The sequence below is a fragment of the Arabidopsis thaliana genome, chromosome 5 (assembly GCF_000001735.4).
Source record: "Arabidopsis thaliana chromosome 5, partial sequence".
Classification (NCBI taxonomy): Eukaryota; Viridiplantae; Streptophyta; class Magnoliopsida; order Brassicales; family Brassicaceae; genus Arabidopsis; species Arabidopsis thaliana.
The window spans coordinates 19,930,035-19,947,659 of NC_003076.8; the positions used below are offsets into that span (position 1 = coordinate 19,930,035).

The 17,625-nt window shown below is 37.9% G+C and overlaps 4 protein-coding genes across 7 annotated transcripts; 1 reads left to right on the plus strand and 3 right to left on the minus strand.

Moving 5' to 3' along the window:
- Window positions 1-2,079: 2,079 nt before the first annotated feature.
- On the plus strand, window positions 2,080-8,436 carry MET1 (methyltransferase 1). 2 transcript variants are annotated; one of them, NM_001344823.1, is made up of 13 exons: window positions 2,125-2,241; window positions 2,456-3,481; window positions 3,746-3,917; window positions 4,002-5,526; window positions 5,626-5,790; window positions 5,940-6,135; window positions 6,216-6,327; window positions 6,409-6,556; window positions 6,639-6,836; window positions 6,968-7,246; window positions 7,358-7,519; window positions 7,631-7,849; window positions 8,003-8,366. In NM_001344823.1, the coding sequence occupies exons 2-13, from the start codon at window positions 2,467-2,469 to the stop codon at window positions 8,150-8,152; spliced, it is 4,341 nt and encodes a 1,446-aa protein (NP_001331134.1). In that variant the 5' UTR covers window positions 2,125-2,241; window positions 2,456-2,466; the 3' UTR covers window positions 8,153-8,366. The 2 variants fall into 2 exon arrangements, with proteins under 2 accessions (NP_199727.1, NP_001331134.1); NM_124293.4 differs by having other exon boundaries at window positions 2,080-2,241; window positions 2,456-3,917; window positions 8,003-8,436.
- Window positions 8,437-8,505: 69 nt separating this feature from the next.
- AT5G49170 (uncharacterized protein) lies at window positions 8,506-9,763 on the minus strand. The gene is made up of 2 exons (NM_124294.3): window positions 9,356-9,763; window positions 8,506-9,269 (listed from the first exon to the last, which is right to left on the minus strand). The coding sequence occupies exons 1-2, from the start codon at window positions 9,446-9,448 to the stop codon at window positions 8,805-8,807; spliced, it is 558 nt and encodes a 185-aa protein (NP_199728.1). The 5' UTR covers window positions 9,449-9,763; the 3' UTR covers window positions 8,506-8,804.
- Window positions 9,764-10,427: 664 nt separating this feature from the next.
- Window positions 10,428-12,981, minus strand: AT5G49180 (Plant invertase/pectin methylesterase inhibitor superfamily). The gene is made up of 3 exons (NM_124295.3): window positions 12,188-12,981; window positions 11,744-12,112; window positions 10,428-11,440 (listed from the first exon to the last, which is right to left on the minus strand). Exons 1-3 carry the CDS (start codon window positions 12,840-12,842, stop codon window positions 10,749-10,751), a joined length of 1,716 nt encoding a protein of 571 aa, NP_199729.1. The 5' UTR covers window positions 12,843-12,981; the 3' UTR covers window positions 10,428-10,748.
- Window positions 12,982-13,146: 165 nt separating this feature from the next.
- On the minus strand, window positions 13,147-17,554 carry SUS2 (sucrose synthase 2). 3 transcript variants are annotated; one of them, NM_124296.3, is made up of 15 exons: window positions 17,067-17,554; window positions 16,824-16,956; window positions 16,584-16,735; window positions 16,304-16,496; window positions 16,090-16,208; window positions 15,769-15,985; window positions 15,584-15,679; window positions 15,307-15,480; window positions 14,996-15,112; window positions 14,744-14,910; window positions 14,431-14,655; window positions 14,001-14,322; window positions 13,673-13,917; window positions 13,446-13,584; window positions 13,147-13,370 (listed from the first exon to the last, which is right to left on the minus strand). In NM_124296.3, exons 1-15 carry the CDS (start codon window positions 17,153-17,155, stop codon window positions 13,335-13,337), a joined length of 2,424 nt encoding a protein of 807 aa, NP_199730.1. In that variant the 5' UTR covers window positions 17,156-17,554; the 3' UTR covers window positions 13,147-13,334. The 3 variants fall into 3 exon arrangements, with proteins under 3 accessions (NP_199730.1, NP_001331823.1, NP_001331822.1); NM_001344824.1 differs by having other exon boundaries at window positions 13,169-13,370; window positions 16,824-17,067; NM_001344825.1 differs by lacking the exon at window positions 17,067-17,554 and having other exon boundaries at window positions 13,197-13,370; window positions 16,824-16,979.
- Window positions 17,555-17,625: the final 71 nt, after the last annotated feature.

Consider the following 17,625-nt stretch of genomic DNA (forward strand, 5'->3'; position numbering starts at 1 on the left):
TGTGTTTCTATTAATAATGCCATTAAAAGATATAAGAAGGAACTAAATAAGTTTGCGAAAAAAAAAAAATCCCCACAAACTATGCTCAAAATTGAAAGATAAATAAGTATATTAATTTGAGGTTTTCAATGTATATAAATCTGATTAACTCATATGATTATTCATTTAATAGATTTACTAGATCATAACCCGTGCTATACAGCACGAGCATTAATATTTTGTATAAATTAAATTGTATACTTTGTTTGAATTACATAAAAAATAGTATAGTATAAAAGTGATGCCATAATATTTTTCAATGTTTTACTATTTACATATAATGCTGCATTAGATTGACTTTGTTTAAAAATGTTATTGTTATAATAAATACAACATATGTAGTTTTAAGTAAATGTGTAAAATTTGTATAGAAGTTATTTTGGTAAGAAACATGTTTCCTTTGTATTAGAGGATCTAATTTTTGGCCTAATTTAGAATTAGTTTTTGTATAGTATTTTGGTTATATTTGTGGACCTAATTGGGGCCTATATTAGATTATCTTTAATAGGGCTGACGAAAAAACGGACCCGATAACCAACCCAATACTCGAACCAAAAAATCGGGTTAGGGCGGGTTAAAATTTTAGGAAATTTCCTTATTGGGTAGAGTTTTAGTAAACCCGTGGATATCCGATTGGACCGGAAATTACCCGTTATCTAAAAAGAGTATTCAAAAACCCAAACATTAATTTAATATCCAAAATATTAATTATATGATATTATTTTATTTGATTTTAAATATATAGTAAACTGCGAGTTGTATATGTTTTCTTGATATTATTTATATTGTTTAGTGTTTAAAATTATACACTTGTATTTTGATTGTTAATTTTAGAGTTTCACCTGTAGTATACCATCTTATATTAATATCGATTTAAACCCGTCAATTCTAGGATTTTCCAGCTTGTATTAAAAATTGAATCACATCATACACATAAAAAAATCTAATATGTTATTAATTATTGTTGTATATAAGATTATAAATTCTTAAAATAATATGCATGAAATTGAATATAAATATTTAAATTATGACCCAGTACTTAGTAATAAATTTTTTTAAATCTATTTTTGACCCGTTATAATATTTTTTTATGTATTGAACAGTTTATATTCGTTTTTAAAAGTTTAAATTATGGCATATGCGAAAAAACTCTAATTATTTTTTTATAACGATGATATTATTTTTTCGCAAAAATAGAATCATATAAAGATGAGAGGTGAACTATAATAATTAATAAAAAATTAATATGATAATTTAGATATTAAATCTAATTTGTTGATTTTAATTGGTTAATTTTTTGGAAATTAATAATGTATTTCATTTTTTAATGAAATTTAATTAATTAAATTAGTATTTGACTTTTTAATTTTTAAAGAGATGAATTACTTTACTCTTTAAATTTTATTTCTAATGGCATACATATGTAATTACTTACAAAAAGTAAGGTTACATTTAAAATGTACTTCCCAAATAATATAGTAGGATCATGGTAAAATGTTAGTTCTCGAAAGAAAAAATATTGTTATAAATCATAAACCTAACGAGCTAACTAAAATAGCGGCATCCTACCAATTTGAGATTTTTCGTATATATATTAAAATTATCCATTTGATAAACACTTCATGATAAAGTATTAGTTTTGAAAATAAAAATATTGTTCTTGTTATAAGAAAAAACACACACATAAAAGTATTATTGGAGGATCTCATTGTTAAGTTGTTAACCCTCAACATTTCGTCTAAAAATCAGACTTTTTTCTATCAAAAAAATATCTATACTTTGTAGTCAAATAAAAATCTTAATCAAAATAATACTCGTATACTTTGACTGTTGACTGATGGAAAGATATTAGAATATAAACATTAGAGATAGAAACAAATCTGTAAAAATCTTAAAATTAGGATTATTTATACGGAATATTCCCCAAAAGATAAAATCATTGAATCATAAAAAGCCATTTATGGTAGCCCTAAATATTCAGGCGCGGCTTTTTTTCTTATTTCGTTTTCATTTTAAAAAAGTTTTTAGCGCCGTTTATTGCCGCGCGTCGTTTTCGCTCCTCGTCTCGTCTCCTTTTATTATTACCCCCTCTCTCTCTCTCCCACTCTTCCTCTCAAATCACACATCACTGCTTTCTTCAACCTCTCTATCTCTCAGACCAATTAGGGTTTCGCAATCTTCCAGTAGATTTCGCTTCTCAACGTAAGTTTTTCTCTATAATCTGTGTCGATTTCAGTCTAACTACAGTGATTGTTAAACCCTAGACTCGGAAATTTTCCTGGGCTTTGTTATTATTTGCGTCGGTTTAGTCAATGCGATGTAGTGAACGCTTCGATTACATAGATTTGTGTGAAAATTTTATAGTCCAATTGCGTTATAGTGATGATTTTGTTGGTAATTTTGATTTTGAAACTAGGGATTTTGAAAATGGTGGAAAATGGGGCTAAAGCTGCGAAGCGAAAGAAGAGACCACTTCCAGAGATTCAAGAGGTAGAAGATGTACCTAGGACGAGGAGACCAAGGCGTGCTGCAGCGTGTACCAGTTTCAAGGAGAAATCTATTCGAGTCTGTGAGAAATCTGCTACTATTGAAGTAAAGAAACAGCAGATTGTGGAGGAAGAGTTTCTCGCGTTACGGTTAACGGCTCTGGAAACTGATGTTGAAGATCGTCCAACCAGGAGACTGAATGATTTTGTTTTGTTTGATTCAGATGGAGTTCCACAACCTCTGGAGATGTTGGAGATTCATGACATATTCGTTTCAGGTGCTATCTTACCTTCAGATGTGTGTACTGATAAGGAGAAAGAGAAGGGTGTGAGGTGTACATCGTTTGGACGGGTTGAGCATTGGAGTATCTCTGGTTATGAAGATGGTTCCCCTGTTATTTGGATCTCAACGGAATTGGCGGATTATGATTGTCGTAAACCTGCTGCTAGCTACAGGAAGGTTTATGATTACTTCTATGAGAAAGCTCGTGCTTCAGTGGCTGTGTATAAGAAATTGTCCAAGTCATCTGGTGGGGATCCTGATATAGGTCTTGAGGAGTTACTTGCGGCGGTTGTCAGATCAATGAGCAGTGGAAGCAAGTACTTTTCTAGTGGTGCGGCAATCATCGATTTTGTTATATCCCAGGGAGATTTTATATATAACCAACTCGCTGGTTTGGATGAGACAGCCAAGAAACATGAATCAAGCTATGTTGAGATTCCTGTTCTTGTAGCTCTCAGAGAGAAGAGTAGTAAGATTGACAAGCCTCTGCAGAGGGAAAGAAACCCATCTAATGGTGTGAGGATTAAAGAAGTTTCTCAAGTTGCGGAGAGCGAGGCCTTGACATCTGATCAACTGGTTGATGGTACTGATGATGACAGAAGATATGCTATACTCTTACAAGACGAAGAGAATAGGAAATCTATGCAACAGCCCAGAAAAAACAGCAGCTCAGGTTCTGCTTCAAATATGTTCTACATTAAGATAAATGAAGATGAGATTGCCAATGATTATCCTCTCCCATCGTACTATAAGACCTCCGAAGAAGAAACAGATGAACTTATACTTTATGATGCTTCCTATGAGGTTCAATCTGAACACCTGCCTCACAGGATGCTTCACAACTGGGCTCTTTATAACTCTGATTTACGATTCATATCACTGGAACTTCTACCGATGAAACAATGTGATGATATTGATGTCAACATTTTTGGGTCAGGTGTGGTGACTGATGATAATGGAAGTTGGATTTCTTTAAACGATCCTGACAGCGGTTCTCAGTCACACGATCCTGATGGGATGTGCATATTCCTCAGTCAAATTAAAGAATGGATGATTGAGTTTGGGAGCGATGATATTATCTCCATTTCTATACGAACAGATGTGGCCTGGTAAGCTTACTATCCTAGTATTTTGTACTCGCATGTTTCTACGTCTGTTTTTTCTTCTGTTGCTGATGTATAAGGTATATACAGGTACCGTCTTGGGAAACCATCAAAACTTTATGCCCCTTGGTGGAAACCTGTTCTGAAAACAGCAAGGGTTGGGATAAGCATTCTTACTTTTCTTAGGGTGGAAAGTAGGGTTGCTAGGCTTTCATTTGCAGATGTCACAAAAAGACTGTCTGGGTTACAGGCGAATGATAAAGCTTACATTTCTTCTGACCCCTTGGCTGTTGAGAGATATTTGGTCGTCCATGGGCAAATTATTTTACAGCTTTTTGCAGTTTATCCGGACGACAATGTCAAAAGGTGTCCATTTGTTGTTGGTCTTGCAAGCAAATTGGAGGATAGGCACCACACAAAATGGATCATCAAGAAGAAGAAAATTTCGCTGAAGGAACTGAATCTGAATCCAAGGGCAGGCATGGCACCAGTAGCATCGAAGAGGAAAGCTATGCAAGCAACAACAACTCGCCTGGTCAACAGAATTTGGGGAGAGTTTTACTCCAATTACTCTCCAGAGGATCCATTGCAGGCGACTGCTGCAGAAAATGGGGAGGATGAGGTGGAAGAGGAAGGCGGAAATGGGGAGGAAGAGGTTGAAGAGGAAGGTGAAAATGGTCTCACAGAGGACACTGTACCAGAACCTGTTGAGGTTCAGAAGCCTCATACTCCTAAGAAAATCCGAGGCAGTTCTGGAAAAAGGGAAATAAAATGGGATGGTGAGAGTCTAGGAAAAACTTCTGCTGGCGAGCCTCTCTATCAACAAGCCCTTGTTGGAGGGGAAATGGTGGCTGTAGGTGGCGCTGTCACCTTGGAAGTTGATGATCCAGATGAAATGCCGGCCATCTATTTTGTGGAGTACATGTTCGAAAGTACAGATCACTGCAAAATGTTACATGGTAGATTCTTACAAAGAGGATCTATGACTGTTCTGGGGAATGCTGCTAACGAGAGGGAACTATTCCTGACTAATGAATGCATGACTACACAGCTCAAGGACATTAAAGGAGTAGCCAGTTTTGAGATTCGATCAAGGCCATGGGGGCATCAGTATAGGAAAAAGAACATCACTGCGGATAAGCTTGACTGGGCTAGAGCATTAGAAAGAAAAGTAAAAGATTTGCCAACAGAGTATTACTGCAAAAGCTTGTACTCACCTGAGAGAGGGGGATTCTTTAGTCTTCCACTAAGTGATATTGGTCGCAGTTCTGGGTTCTGCACTTCATGTAAGATAAGGGAGGATGAAGAGAAGAGGTCTACAATTAAACTAAATGTTTCAAAGACAGGCTTTTTCATCAATGGGATTGAGTATTCTGTTGAGGATTTTGTCTATGTCAACCCTGACTCTATTGGTGGGTTGAAGGAGGGTAGTAAAACTTCTTTTAAGTCTGGGCGAAACATTGGGTTAAGAGCGTATGTTGTTTGCCAATTGCTGGAAATTGTTCCAAAGGAATCTAGAAAGGCTGATTTGGGTTCCTTTGATGTTAAAGTGAGAAGGTTTTATAGGCCTGAGGATGTTTCTGCAGAGAAGGCCTATGCTTCAGACATCCAAGAAGTAAGAACTATTTTTTATATCTGGTAATGTGTTCAGTGGTGAGGTTTCTTCATAAGTTTATCTGACAATCTTTTTTCTTTCTTTTTGCAATTTCTTAAGTTGTATTTCAGCCAGGACACAGTTGTTCTCCCTCCAGGTGCTCTAGAGGGAAAATGTGAAGTAAGAAAGAAAAGTGATATGCCCTTATCCCGTGAATATCCAATATCAGACCATATTTTCTTCTGTGATCTTTTCTTTGACACCTCCAAAGGTTCTCTCAAGCAGGTATATACCTCTCTTCACTTCGTATTTGTCAATTATTTGTGTACCTAGTTTCTTAAGGAATTCATATAGTTGTGTCTAGGATTTATATGTTATGATTATTGTTGTTCTGATACAAAGTTGAACTTTTTCTCTATACTGTCTTGTAACAGCTGCCCGCCAATATGAAGCCAAAGTTCTCTACTATTAAGGACGACACACTTTTAAGAAAGAAAAAGGGAAAGGGAGTAGAGAGTGAAATTGAGTCTGAGATTGTCAAGCCTGTTGAGCCACCTAAAGAGATTCGTCTGGCTACTCTAGATATTTTTGCTGGTTGTGGTGGCCTGTCTCATGGACTGAAAAAGGCGGGTATGTATTATATCCAGTCAACTCTTAATCTTCCAAAATGCTTGAATAAGTTGTATTAATATTCATGCTATATGTAAAAGGTGTATCTGATGCAAAGTGGGCGATTGAGTATGAAGAGCCAGCTGGGCAGGCTTTTAAACAAAACCATCCTGAGTCAACAGTTTTTGTTGACAACTGCAATGTGATTCTTAGGTAAATAGCCAACAAGTTATCGCTTACTCTTTTAGTGTGGCTATTTTTTGCATTGTGATCAGTTGTTGTGATTAATTGCAGGGCTATAATGGAGAAAGGTGGAGATCAAGATGATTGTGTCTCTACTACAGAGGCAAATGAATTAGCAGCTAAACTAACTGAGGAGCAGAAGAGTACTCTGCCACTGCCTGGTCAAGTGGACTTCATCAATGGTGGACCTCCATGTCAGGTATATATTTCAGATTGTGGCTATACTTGTGTAAATTTTTCGTTGAATAAGTGAAAAGCCCTTAACCTGTGCAATTTGGCAGGGATTTTCTGGTATGAACAGGTTCAACCAAAGCTCTTGGAGTAAAGTTCAGTGTGAAATGATATTAGCATTCTTGTCCTTTGCTGACTATTTCCGGCCAAGGTATTTTCTTCTGGAGAACGTGAGGACCTTTGTGTCATTCAATAAAGGGCAGACATTTCAGCTTACTTTGGCTTCCCTTCTCGAAATGGGTTACCAGGTAAAGTCCTAACGCTTTTGTTAAATTGATTTCTCTTTAGTAGAAGTTGGCATGCTCTGTGAAGAATGGTTTGCGAAGTACAAAAATTGACTTAAATCTCTTAAATATGATGTTTCTATGATGTTTCCCAGGTGAGATTTGGAATCCTGGAGGCCGGTGCATATGGAGTATCCCAATCTCGTAAACGAGCTTTCATTTGGGCTGCTGCACCAGAAGAAGTTCTCCCTGAATGGCCTGAGCCGATGCATGTCTTTGGTGTTCCAAAGTTGAAAATCTCACTATCTCAAGGTTTACATTATGCTGCTGTTCGTAGTACTGCACTTGGTGCCCCTTTCCGTCCAATCACCGTGAGAGACACAATTGGTGATCTTCCATCAGTAGAAAACGGAGACTCTAGGACAAACAAAGAGGTATGATAACACATCTGGAGAAAATATCTATACATACATATTTGCTAAACACAAATGACGTGAACCCATTAATTTATTAATTTATGTGGGGGAAATTCTTGTTTCTTGCAGTATAAAGAGGTTGCAGTCTCGTGGTTCCAAAAGGAGATAAGAGGAAACACGATTGCTCTCACTGATCATATCTGCAAGGCTATGAATGAGCTTAACCTCATTCGATGCAAATTAATCCCAACTAGGCCTGGGGCTGATTGGCATGACTTGCCAAAGAGAAAGGTCAGTCTTATACATCCTACCTCAGGAATACCTTTGTCAGGTTGACTACGGTCAAAAGAATTGCTTTTGAAACTAGAAATCAACCCAAATCGCTTTGTTTTAATATCACAGGTTACGTTATCTGATGGGCGCGTAGAAGAAATGATTCCTTTTTGTCTCCCAAACACAGCTGAGCGCCACAACGGTTGGAAGGGACTATATGGGAGATTAGATTGGCAAGGAAACTTTCCGACTTCCGTCACGGATCCTCAGCCCATGGGTAAGGTTGGAATGTGCTTTCATCCTGAACAGCACAGAATCCTTACAGTCCGTGAATGCGCCCGATCTCAGGTAAGAAAAACTCTTCTGTTCCCAGTCAGTCCTATAGCATCAGTTACAGACTTAGAGATTGCAAAGCACTGAATGGTTTTGGGAGATAGAGTAGTAATGTTAGCTTTATCGATATGGCCTTTTAAGCGAAATTGTTGTTAATGAAAACTGCAGGGGTTTCCGGATAGCTACGAGTTTGCAGGGAACATAAATCACAAGCACAGGCAGATTGGGAATGCAGTCCCTCCACCATTGGCATTTGCTCTAGGTCGTAAGCTCAAAGAAGCCCTACATCTCAAGAAGTCTCCTCAACACCAACCCTAGATAACCACCCAAATTTGGCATTTCCTTTTTCAATAATATTAGTCATTATGATCCTTGTCTTGAATGAAACTCATTGGTGCTGATACTTTTGATAAAGAAAGCCTACGAAGAGTTTTTGTATATTCCGTATTCGGATTGAAAAATCTCATTATACAAGCAAGCAATGATGTCTATAGACTATGATTTATTTGCCTTGTGAATTGGGTTGAAATAATATTGCGTCGAAAATTTAAAGATATGAGAGACAGTTTCAATGATATTGCGTCGAAATAAAGTTTGTCCAGAACATGTAAAGGTTTCAGTCATCTATCAATTTTAGACTCTTGAAAAATGCACTGTACAACAGTTAATAATAATATAAACTTCAATATTATAAAAATTAGGTAAATAAAAAACACCTAAAACAGTTTATAATTATCTCGCATCAACCAACGGAAAGAAACAACAAATAACGGGAGCTGGTTATTATTACCTTAAGCTACCCAGTCACACTTATGTAATGGACTCATCATATCCTATAAAACAATTGGGCCCATTAGGCCCACAAACCAAATCTAAACTTATCTTCCACACCTCCCAAAACAAATCTTATTAATTTCTTTTTCCTTTTTTGATCCTATAAAAGGATAATTCTGCAAATTGATGTTTTTATTCACGTGACCAAGTAAATTGGACCGGACATAGAAGAAGAGGTAGTGATCCTCTGCTGTCGCTCCATATTAAGCTCCCGTAGACTCAAATACTGAACTGCCGACGTCGTAGTCATCGGCCGGTATGGTGTACTCGAACCGCTCCAACTCTCTGTCACGTAAACCGGACCTGATATCGAACCAGCTCGAAAATTTCTAGCTCTAGCAAAATGAACATCGCTACGATCGTCGAACTCATTGTCTCCGTCGTTTTCGCCGGAGCATCTTCCAACGACGGCAGAGGAGATTGGCCATTTCCGCCACTTAAAGAAGAACAAAGCGTTCTTGCACCATAACCAACGCTTCTTGTTCTTGTTCTTGTTGTGGAGAGTGGTTCGGATCAAATCGTCTTTCGAGATAGGTTTTTGAAGTTTGAACTGAAATGTGTCAATGGAGGAAGACTTGTGTTTCTTTGCTTCTTCCAAAACCTTAAGATATACAAAAACAAAAAAAAACAGAGTTAGCTTTATATCGAAACCCTAGGAACAATGTGGAAGAAGAAGAAGAAGAGAACCTGAAAGTAATGGATCTGGGGATCGAAGCCATAATCGCTAAAATGTTGAGATTGGAGCATTGGGAAAATTGGAGATATGCTCTTGTTAGACATTGGTGAAGTGACTTTAGTTTTTAGTGTTTCAAGAGAAAAGGTGTTCTAGTGTTAGTGTTTTGGTTGATTCAATGCTTCTTCACTCTCTTGTCTCTTTCTACCTTCTTTTCGGTTAGTCTATAATCTATATCCCAAATACTTTCAAGCTATTTAAAAAAAAAAATGGAGATCCGTATTTAAAAATAATAAAAAGTTAGAATTGTATTCTGTAACCAATCACATGGGTATGGTTTCTTATTATACAAAACATTGTCGTAATTTTGACGATTTTTGTTTTGTTTTGCTTTTGTATATATGACCCACTAGAAACGGAAAAGTAATACTATATCTTTTGTTTTGAAAATCTTAAGATCCATTGAACATTTAATACTACCAAGGAATTTGCATGGGTCCTTCTCATCATTTATTCTTCCACACATTTACTATGTTTATGTAATAACCATTAAGAATTTGAGATGACTTTCACAAAAAGCATATGACACTTTACTCCAAACGAGTGGTTCTTTAATACAAGAACTAGGTTAAAATTCAGGATGCTAGAACTTTGTATTAAATGGTTCTTTTATTCTTTTAAGTTAAATAATACTTTTATCAAAAAAGTTTATATTATTAGTGGTTCCCTGAAGTAATATAGTTACATTGATTTATTAGTGGAAGAAGAAGAAGATAAAAAACCATGAAACTGAAAGTAGTGGATTTGGATATCGAGAAACTAGGATATTTGTTGTTAGACATCGGTTAGGGGTTCCAAGAGTAAAGGTGCTTTGCTTGATTTAATACTCTCTTCAGTCTTTACTCTCTTGTCACTTTCCACCTTCTTTTTCGGTTAGTCCATTCCCAAATACATTCAAACTCAATCTTAAAGAATGCGCACCCGAAAAATAAATGATTAAACTAGAATCTGTACTAAAATAAAACAAAACAAATCAAAAAATTACAAGAAACAAGAACCTAAAAATCAATAACATCAAGCTTGTAATTCTGCTGGTTCTTCACGTTGACCTCGAGGAACCGGTACCAATTAGTAATAAAGGTACAATGATAAGGCCAATGATCAACCACAAATCTATATGAGTTTTACTGATCAACTTATTTGTACCAAAAACATAGATCCAAGCCTGACCAATTTTGTCCTAAGAGCACACGACAAGCCTTTTATCTTCAATGTAGTAACTTGGCTGAGAGTAAGATACTAGATTCGGCAAGTCAGGACTTTAAGACAAGACACGCATATAAATTATTCACCTTCATTTTTTTTTTTAAAGAGCACACAGAAAGTGGAAAATTCACCAATTGGAATCTACTGAAAATTCCCCATGTAAGGCACACGATTTGGTGGAATCCACAAGTTACCACGTAAAAACCTAGCAGGAGTAAATCGAAGAGCTTGCTTGGGCGATAGTTTCTTAATTCCAGGCCACTTAACACGTTGGGCTTGGTTTGACCCAGGCCCATTATTCTCATACTCAGCATAGTAAAGCGTATTAAGTGCAAAATCACCATTCCAAGGAAGCCATCCCGCTGGATCAATAACGTCGTCTATGGTTGTTCCCATTATAATGGTTCTTGAAAACTCTTTCCATGGCCTTCCAAGATATGCTTTGTTTATAGATTTTACGGGAATATACGCTGGTTCTCCGGTAATATGGCAGTTTTGTAGCACGAGTCCGGTGGATTCACGTTTATCGGAGCGGCCTTGGGCTGTGATCATGCAAGACTGACTTTTCATGGGTTTTCTCACAACAATGTTACAGTTTTGTAAGACTACTATACCATCGCCGAAAATGAAGTCAACGGTGCCCGAGACTGTGCAGTCACGGAAGAATTGACGATGAGAATGGACGTAGAGTGTGTCTTGGTAACCATCGATTTGGCAGTTGTAGAAGACGGCCAAATCCGCCGAGACTCTTAGGGCCACAGCTTGATGTCCTTCGGGACCTGCAGTGTTTTCAAACCCGATGTTCTTCGCCGTGAAGTTATCACCATTGATCGCTGTAACAAAGTATGCATGTTAAATTGGGTTAACTAGATCGCACAAAAACAAGTAGCAAAATAGTAATTACGGGAGACATATTGAAAAATAGCATGTTAAAAATGAAAAAAGTGTCACTGAATGAAACCATGAAATATAAAGCTCGCAATTTTCATCAACATAGGGGTATTTTGCAAACTAAATGTCTTCATATCACTTTTACCAACTTGGATATAAAATTTAAGTCCTATCAAATTTTTGATAATTATGTTTGTGGTTGAAATGTGGGAATTTTTAGGGATTAGAAACAGAATTGGACTCACCAACAGTGGCAGTAAGGTATGTCTTGACCTTGCCAATGTAATAGTTGAGACTACCAGTGATCTTAGTTTTGGTTGGTCCATCACCGATGAAAGTGACATGAGTCATTTTCTTGGTGACGTCAACTTTCTCGTTATAGACACCTTGCTTAATGTAGATAACAAATGGCTTTTGGTTGGCTTTAGGCACTGCATTCAAGGCTTCATTGATAGTCTTGTACTGACCACTTCCGTCGTGTGCAACCACCACGTTAGCTTTCACACCTCCTTTCGTTGCCATGAGCCGTCTAGTGTTTGGTCCAACCCAACTTGGTATACCGTCTTCCGCCGACAAAAGTTTTCTTGCGTATTTACCGAGATCCCCGGTTACTCCTGCCACCAAAAATTGTAGTCTTGTTCATTCATAATTCTTGTGTAAGACTTAAACATGTATATAAAATGTTTTACCTGTGACGTTGAACTCTCCGAGAAGGTTAGAGATGTTAGTAATCATGGCAAGGCCATTACTAGTGAGTTCTCTAGATGTTTTAAAGATTTTCTGCATGTCTTGTGAAAGTTTCGAGTTAGTTTCTTCAAACGTATCCATACATGTTTGTTGATAAGCAATGGAGCCACTAAGCCAAACACGAAGATCTTCGACAAAGTCCTCAATCTGAGGAATTGAGAACCCATCAAAGTTATCAAGACACTTCTTCAGATCATCTGTAGCATCATTCATAAGCTTCTCACACAACTCCAAAGCCCCTTTGGTATCCTTGTCATTAGCTGCCTTGGCTGTCAGCTCCACGGAAGCTTTCTTGATGCTATCTTCTATGGATCGAATGGTGACGTTGAAGCCAAGCTTAATGAGATCAAGAGGCTGAGTAGAGTCAGGAGAAGCTTTCATGAGACTATTGACACAAGTCTCTTTGTAATCAGTAGGTGCACAAACTGCTTCAACTGCCGTGGTGGCTGTTTTAATCTGCACAGGGACGATTTTTTCTGAATGACTGGTGTTTCTTGATGTTGTGATGCCAACAGCGACAACCATGAGAACGAGCAAGGCTGTGATAACCCCAGCAATGATGCATTTCTTCTTTTTCAGTTCACCATCAACCCCCATTTTTTTGTCTGGTGGATTCAGTTTCAAGAGAACAAAAGAAAAGAATTTAGTTGGAAGGGCTTAAGAGCCCCTTGTGACTCTGTTTTGGTTAGAAGATATGAGAGAGAAGAGTGGACTTAACAAAATATAATGAAGAAACAAAGTGCTATTGTTAGGATTTATGTAGAACATGAGGCTGTGAATTATAAGGCATCATGTCAGATTTTCTGTCATTAGAGTTTTGTTTTCCCAACAAGTCAAGGTTTTAGCTCTCTGACCAATATAACAAGGTTGGTGTCTTTACCTCTAAAAATAGTAACTATTGTTAGATCTTAGATACCAACCAGTAAATTTATTTGTTATTGATATTAAGAGAACAGCCAAAACAACATTAACACAAATAAGTCCAAAATCAAACCACTGAAGGAAACAAAACCCAACAATTTTTATTCAAGATAACACAAACAAAAGATCTAAAGAAAGTGCAGGAAATAAAATCCTACCCTGTCATGATCAGTTCTCATCTGTTGCCAGCGGGATTGAATTGGCCTGCAAACCGAAGAAAAGAATAATGTAAGTAAAGTAGATGTAGACATCAAAAGAATAACAGTGGGTTACACTAACCAAATCACGAAATTTCAATGAGTAAAACATCTCTAGGTAACGTCGTGTTTCTCTCCTTTCGAGCTTAGACACATGTTTCCAGAATGCATAGACTCCAGCCAGGGTAAGCAGTCTCTCTGAGTACTTCTTCCATGTGTACCTATACATGCAAAAATCCTTATTAAGCCATCATCTTGTTGAAGCGATACAAGTTGTATTGTTAAGCCTGTCAAGGAGAATGGGCCAACCTTTCATAGATTCGCTTGAGCCCTCCTTCAGAGATTTTAACCCAATGATTTGGATTGGTGTTACAGGTCTCAAAGAAGCTGACCAAGGTAGCTGCAACCTGGTCTGGATGATATGGGTCAATGTGGAACCCAGAAACTCCGTTTTCGATAATCTCTGCGGGTCCACCATGACAGGTAGCAAACGTTGGGAGTGCACAAGTCATTGATTCCACAACCGTAAGCCCAAATGCTTCATAGAAAGCAGGCTGTGGTGGAAAAAGAGAGATTAGATGGTCTGCTGACTCAACAAAAAAAAAATCCAAATACAAGGGAATTTATCTCATGTTACCTGAACAAAAACACCTTTTGTGTCTGCGATATAACGGTAAAGCTCACCATTTCGAGCACGGTTCATTTGAGCAGCTATCCACCTAAACTCACCGTGTAAATCATACTGCTCAATCAGGCTGTGCATCTTTTGTATCTCAGCCATTTCCTCTCTATCCCTGGACTGATTCTCATCGATGTAGCCACCGACTATAACAAGATTTGCAAGCTCTCTAAGCTTGCTATTCTTGGCATAGCATTCAACTAGCCCAGTCAAGTTTTTCACCCTGTCAAGTCTTGCCATAGAGAAGATGATTGGCTTCGATTGGTCGCTCAGTAAACCACTGCATCAACACAAGAAGATTGAGACATGCAAACCAATCTTAATATTATGTGGTTGTCTGAGATTGTTTTTTTAATTGCTAAATCAGAATTGTTGTAAGAGGACTTACACATGCTCATCATTCTGTTCGGCACTAAAGAGGAGTTCTTCAATTGACTCATGAAGGGCAGTGAGTCTTCTTTCCTTGTCAGAATATGGAAAGTATATGGTCATATCAGCTCCTGGAGAGACTATATTAAACTTAGGATCAAAGACATCAATTCCATGAACAACTCGGTAAAGACCAGGCATAGTGAAAGCTGTGTGGCTCTCGTATTGCCCAACATTGTTCTTGCTGTGACAAAAGCAAAATAGTTTCTGTTGGCATCAAACCACAATTCCAGAGGCAATAACATGCCTTTGAATAGCGGATGAATTTTTACCTTCCCGCAATCTCTTGGTATGTGCTGGTGATGATGAAATCGGCATTATTCATGGCAATTAGATCTGCAGTGAACTGACTTGAAAAGTGATACTTATCTTCATGGTTTCTCCAGTAAATGTCAGACTCGGGGTACTTGGTTTTCTCTAAAGCATGAGCAATATTACACTGCATCCGAAATGGTAAAGGAGAGATCAGAACAAAAGACAACAAAAAAGAATTTAATATTACAGAGAGCATAAAACCCGTCAACCTGTATCACACCTAGCTTACTAGCTAACAAAGAAGCAACGAGATTTCCATCACTGTAGTTGCCAATGATGAGATTTGGTACACCCTGCAACTCCGCAGAAATTTCATTTGATGCATCCTAGTCACATTGATAGAAGTAAAGTGTTAGCCAATACATAGGGCATGCATACACAGCTGAAGCAGATTGTCCTATGTGATACGAACAAGTATATTCTTTAATTCACCGTAACTTTAAGCTAACCACATCTAAGTGAAGAAGCAAGAATAATCTGCAGAAGTTACATAGAACTCTAGCTACTAATTAATGCTAACCTCTGCAAAAGTCTCCAGGTATGGCCAGACATCAAACCTTGAGATCCACTTGCGAAGAATTCCCTTTTCAGTCCTAAATGGTATTCGCAGAATGTGTGCGTGTTCTGTACCACTAACTCTTTCTAACCTCTGGTTGCACGTTGTTCCCTTTGCTTCGGGTAGCAGTCTTGTTACCTATATAAGCCAGCATAGAAGCATAAAATTTTATTGGAACTCGAATAACAAATACTTTCAAACATGAAGAACGAAGTAGATGATAGTGAGCAAGCAAATATACAATGAGAATCTTTGGAATAACTTCCAGTCCTTGCTTCTGTATCCTAAGGAGCATCTCATTTTCCAATGCACGTACTTGATCAAGAATGTAGACAACCTGCAAGTCAGAACAGTAGATTGTAAGTTGAATCAACAGAGGATCACCAAGTTCTAAGATATGGAAGTTTCCAACTAAATACTGTATACCTGTCCACCAGTATCAGGCAGACCCAAGACATTGGCTTGGCCAAAGTAACCATGCGGAGACAAAATCACAACATTGAACACCATAGGAATCCTTCCTAGAAACGTCTCCAAGACAGAAGGATCAGGTGCCTGGAGTATGTCCAGAAGAAGATGCACCATTTCTGAAACCTTCTGTGCTGTGTCACCCCATCCCCTTTCAAATCCCATCCCTTGTAGTCTTCACCAAAGAACATTGCCAATATAAGAAAAAAGGCAACATAATCTGCTAACTAACAAATACAGAAAAAAACAGATATGACGCGAATAGCAAAAGATCTTTACTCAAATTCGAATTCAGAGTATGGTGTTGCCAGAGGAAGTTTAGAAAGGAACTCCTCTGCTCTTGCCAAAGCTCCCTGAAGTATGGGGATATTCTGTATTCGATCATTCAGCATCATAGGCTGCACATTATACAGAGAGAGTACAGAGTCAGTGTTATATACTAATTACGCATTGTTTATGACATAAGCTACGTTCAAGTGTAGAAAAAACTAACACGGCCATCATGTTTGTGAGTGCGGAGAAACTCAAGCAAAGGCTCCATGCTTTCTTTGTTACGGAACATAATTGAAGAGAGGTGACGATTGAGGAACTGAACCCCATTCCCAATGGATGATGAACGAGTTGGGCGAGGCAATGTTGCATTGAAAGGTTCAAAATCAAGTTCAAGGAGATAATCTCCATTGGCACTAATGAAAAAGGTTGAGACTTTAAGCCAAGCAGAAAAGAAGTATAGACACATATACACAAAAACTTTGCTCGCAGGATTTACTTACTGGCCATTAACGAGCTCTTCCTTAAACCGAAGATATTCAGAAACAGTTAAATGATCTACGCTCAGCTCATACACATTCACACGGACATATTCCCTAACACCAGGTCTGGGACGTATAGCCAAAGCAACAAATGGAGGCAAAACTATGGCTTCCTGAATGCGAAAACTTGAGTTTATTAACAAATCAAGATATATGAACACAACGTAGCCATAAAATGATACTCGGATCCTATATGTTCACCTCTGCAGACTGCAGAACTTTCATGAATGGACTTTTGTTAAGATCTTCTAATGTTCCATCAACTTTCACAGTCTTAAGGAACTCATCAATCAGCTGGTGGGACTGCAATATCCCCTTTCCCTGGGCTACATATCTAATAAAGATAACAACCAAAACCATTACCCATGACTTGAGACCAATCACAACACACATGCATTTATAAGCAAGGCTCAGGGAGAGAGAGCGAGAGGGTTAAGAAGAAACCTGGAGAAAAGAGAGAGGAGCTCATTGCGTTGAGCAGAGATAGCGTCATAAACCCATTCACGCATAGTCTCGAACCTACCAGTCGGCATGATTTTTTCTCAGAGGCAAAAACACAAACACTTACAAGGCAAACCCAGAAGACCCAAAAGGAGAGGAATTTGTTTAAGAAACCAATCCAGCTTATGTATACGAGATCAAAGAAAGACGCCATTTTTAAATTCACTGTAGCTTGATGAGAAGTGGCGAAGAAAGAACGACACTTGGCTGCAGAGATAACAAAAACCATGGGCGAGTTTCTTCAACGTCACCACCAGAGCACTTTAATCCTCACTTAGAGCGTATCGCCCGTAGTGGTGGGCCTCCGGTGATAGCCACGTTCAAATCGGAGATCGCTTGCTCTGAATTTTACGCTATAGTTCGTTAACACATATGAATAAGAGTAGAAGAAGACCCGCCAAAAATGGATCAGTTTCTTTGTTTGTTTTTTAAGCTTCTCCACTTTCATTAAATGATGTGTGAAAGAGTTTGTTTATCTTAAAGTAAAAACTCTGAAATCGAA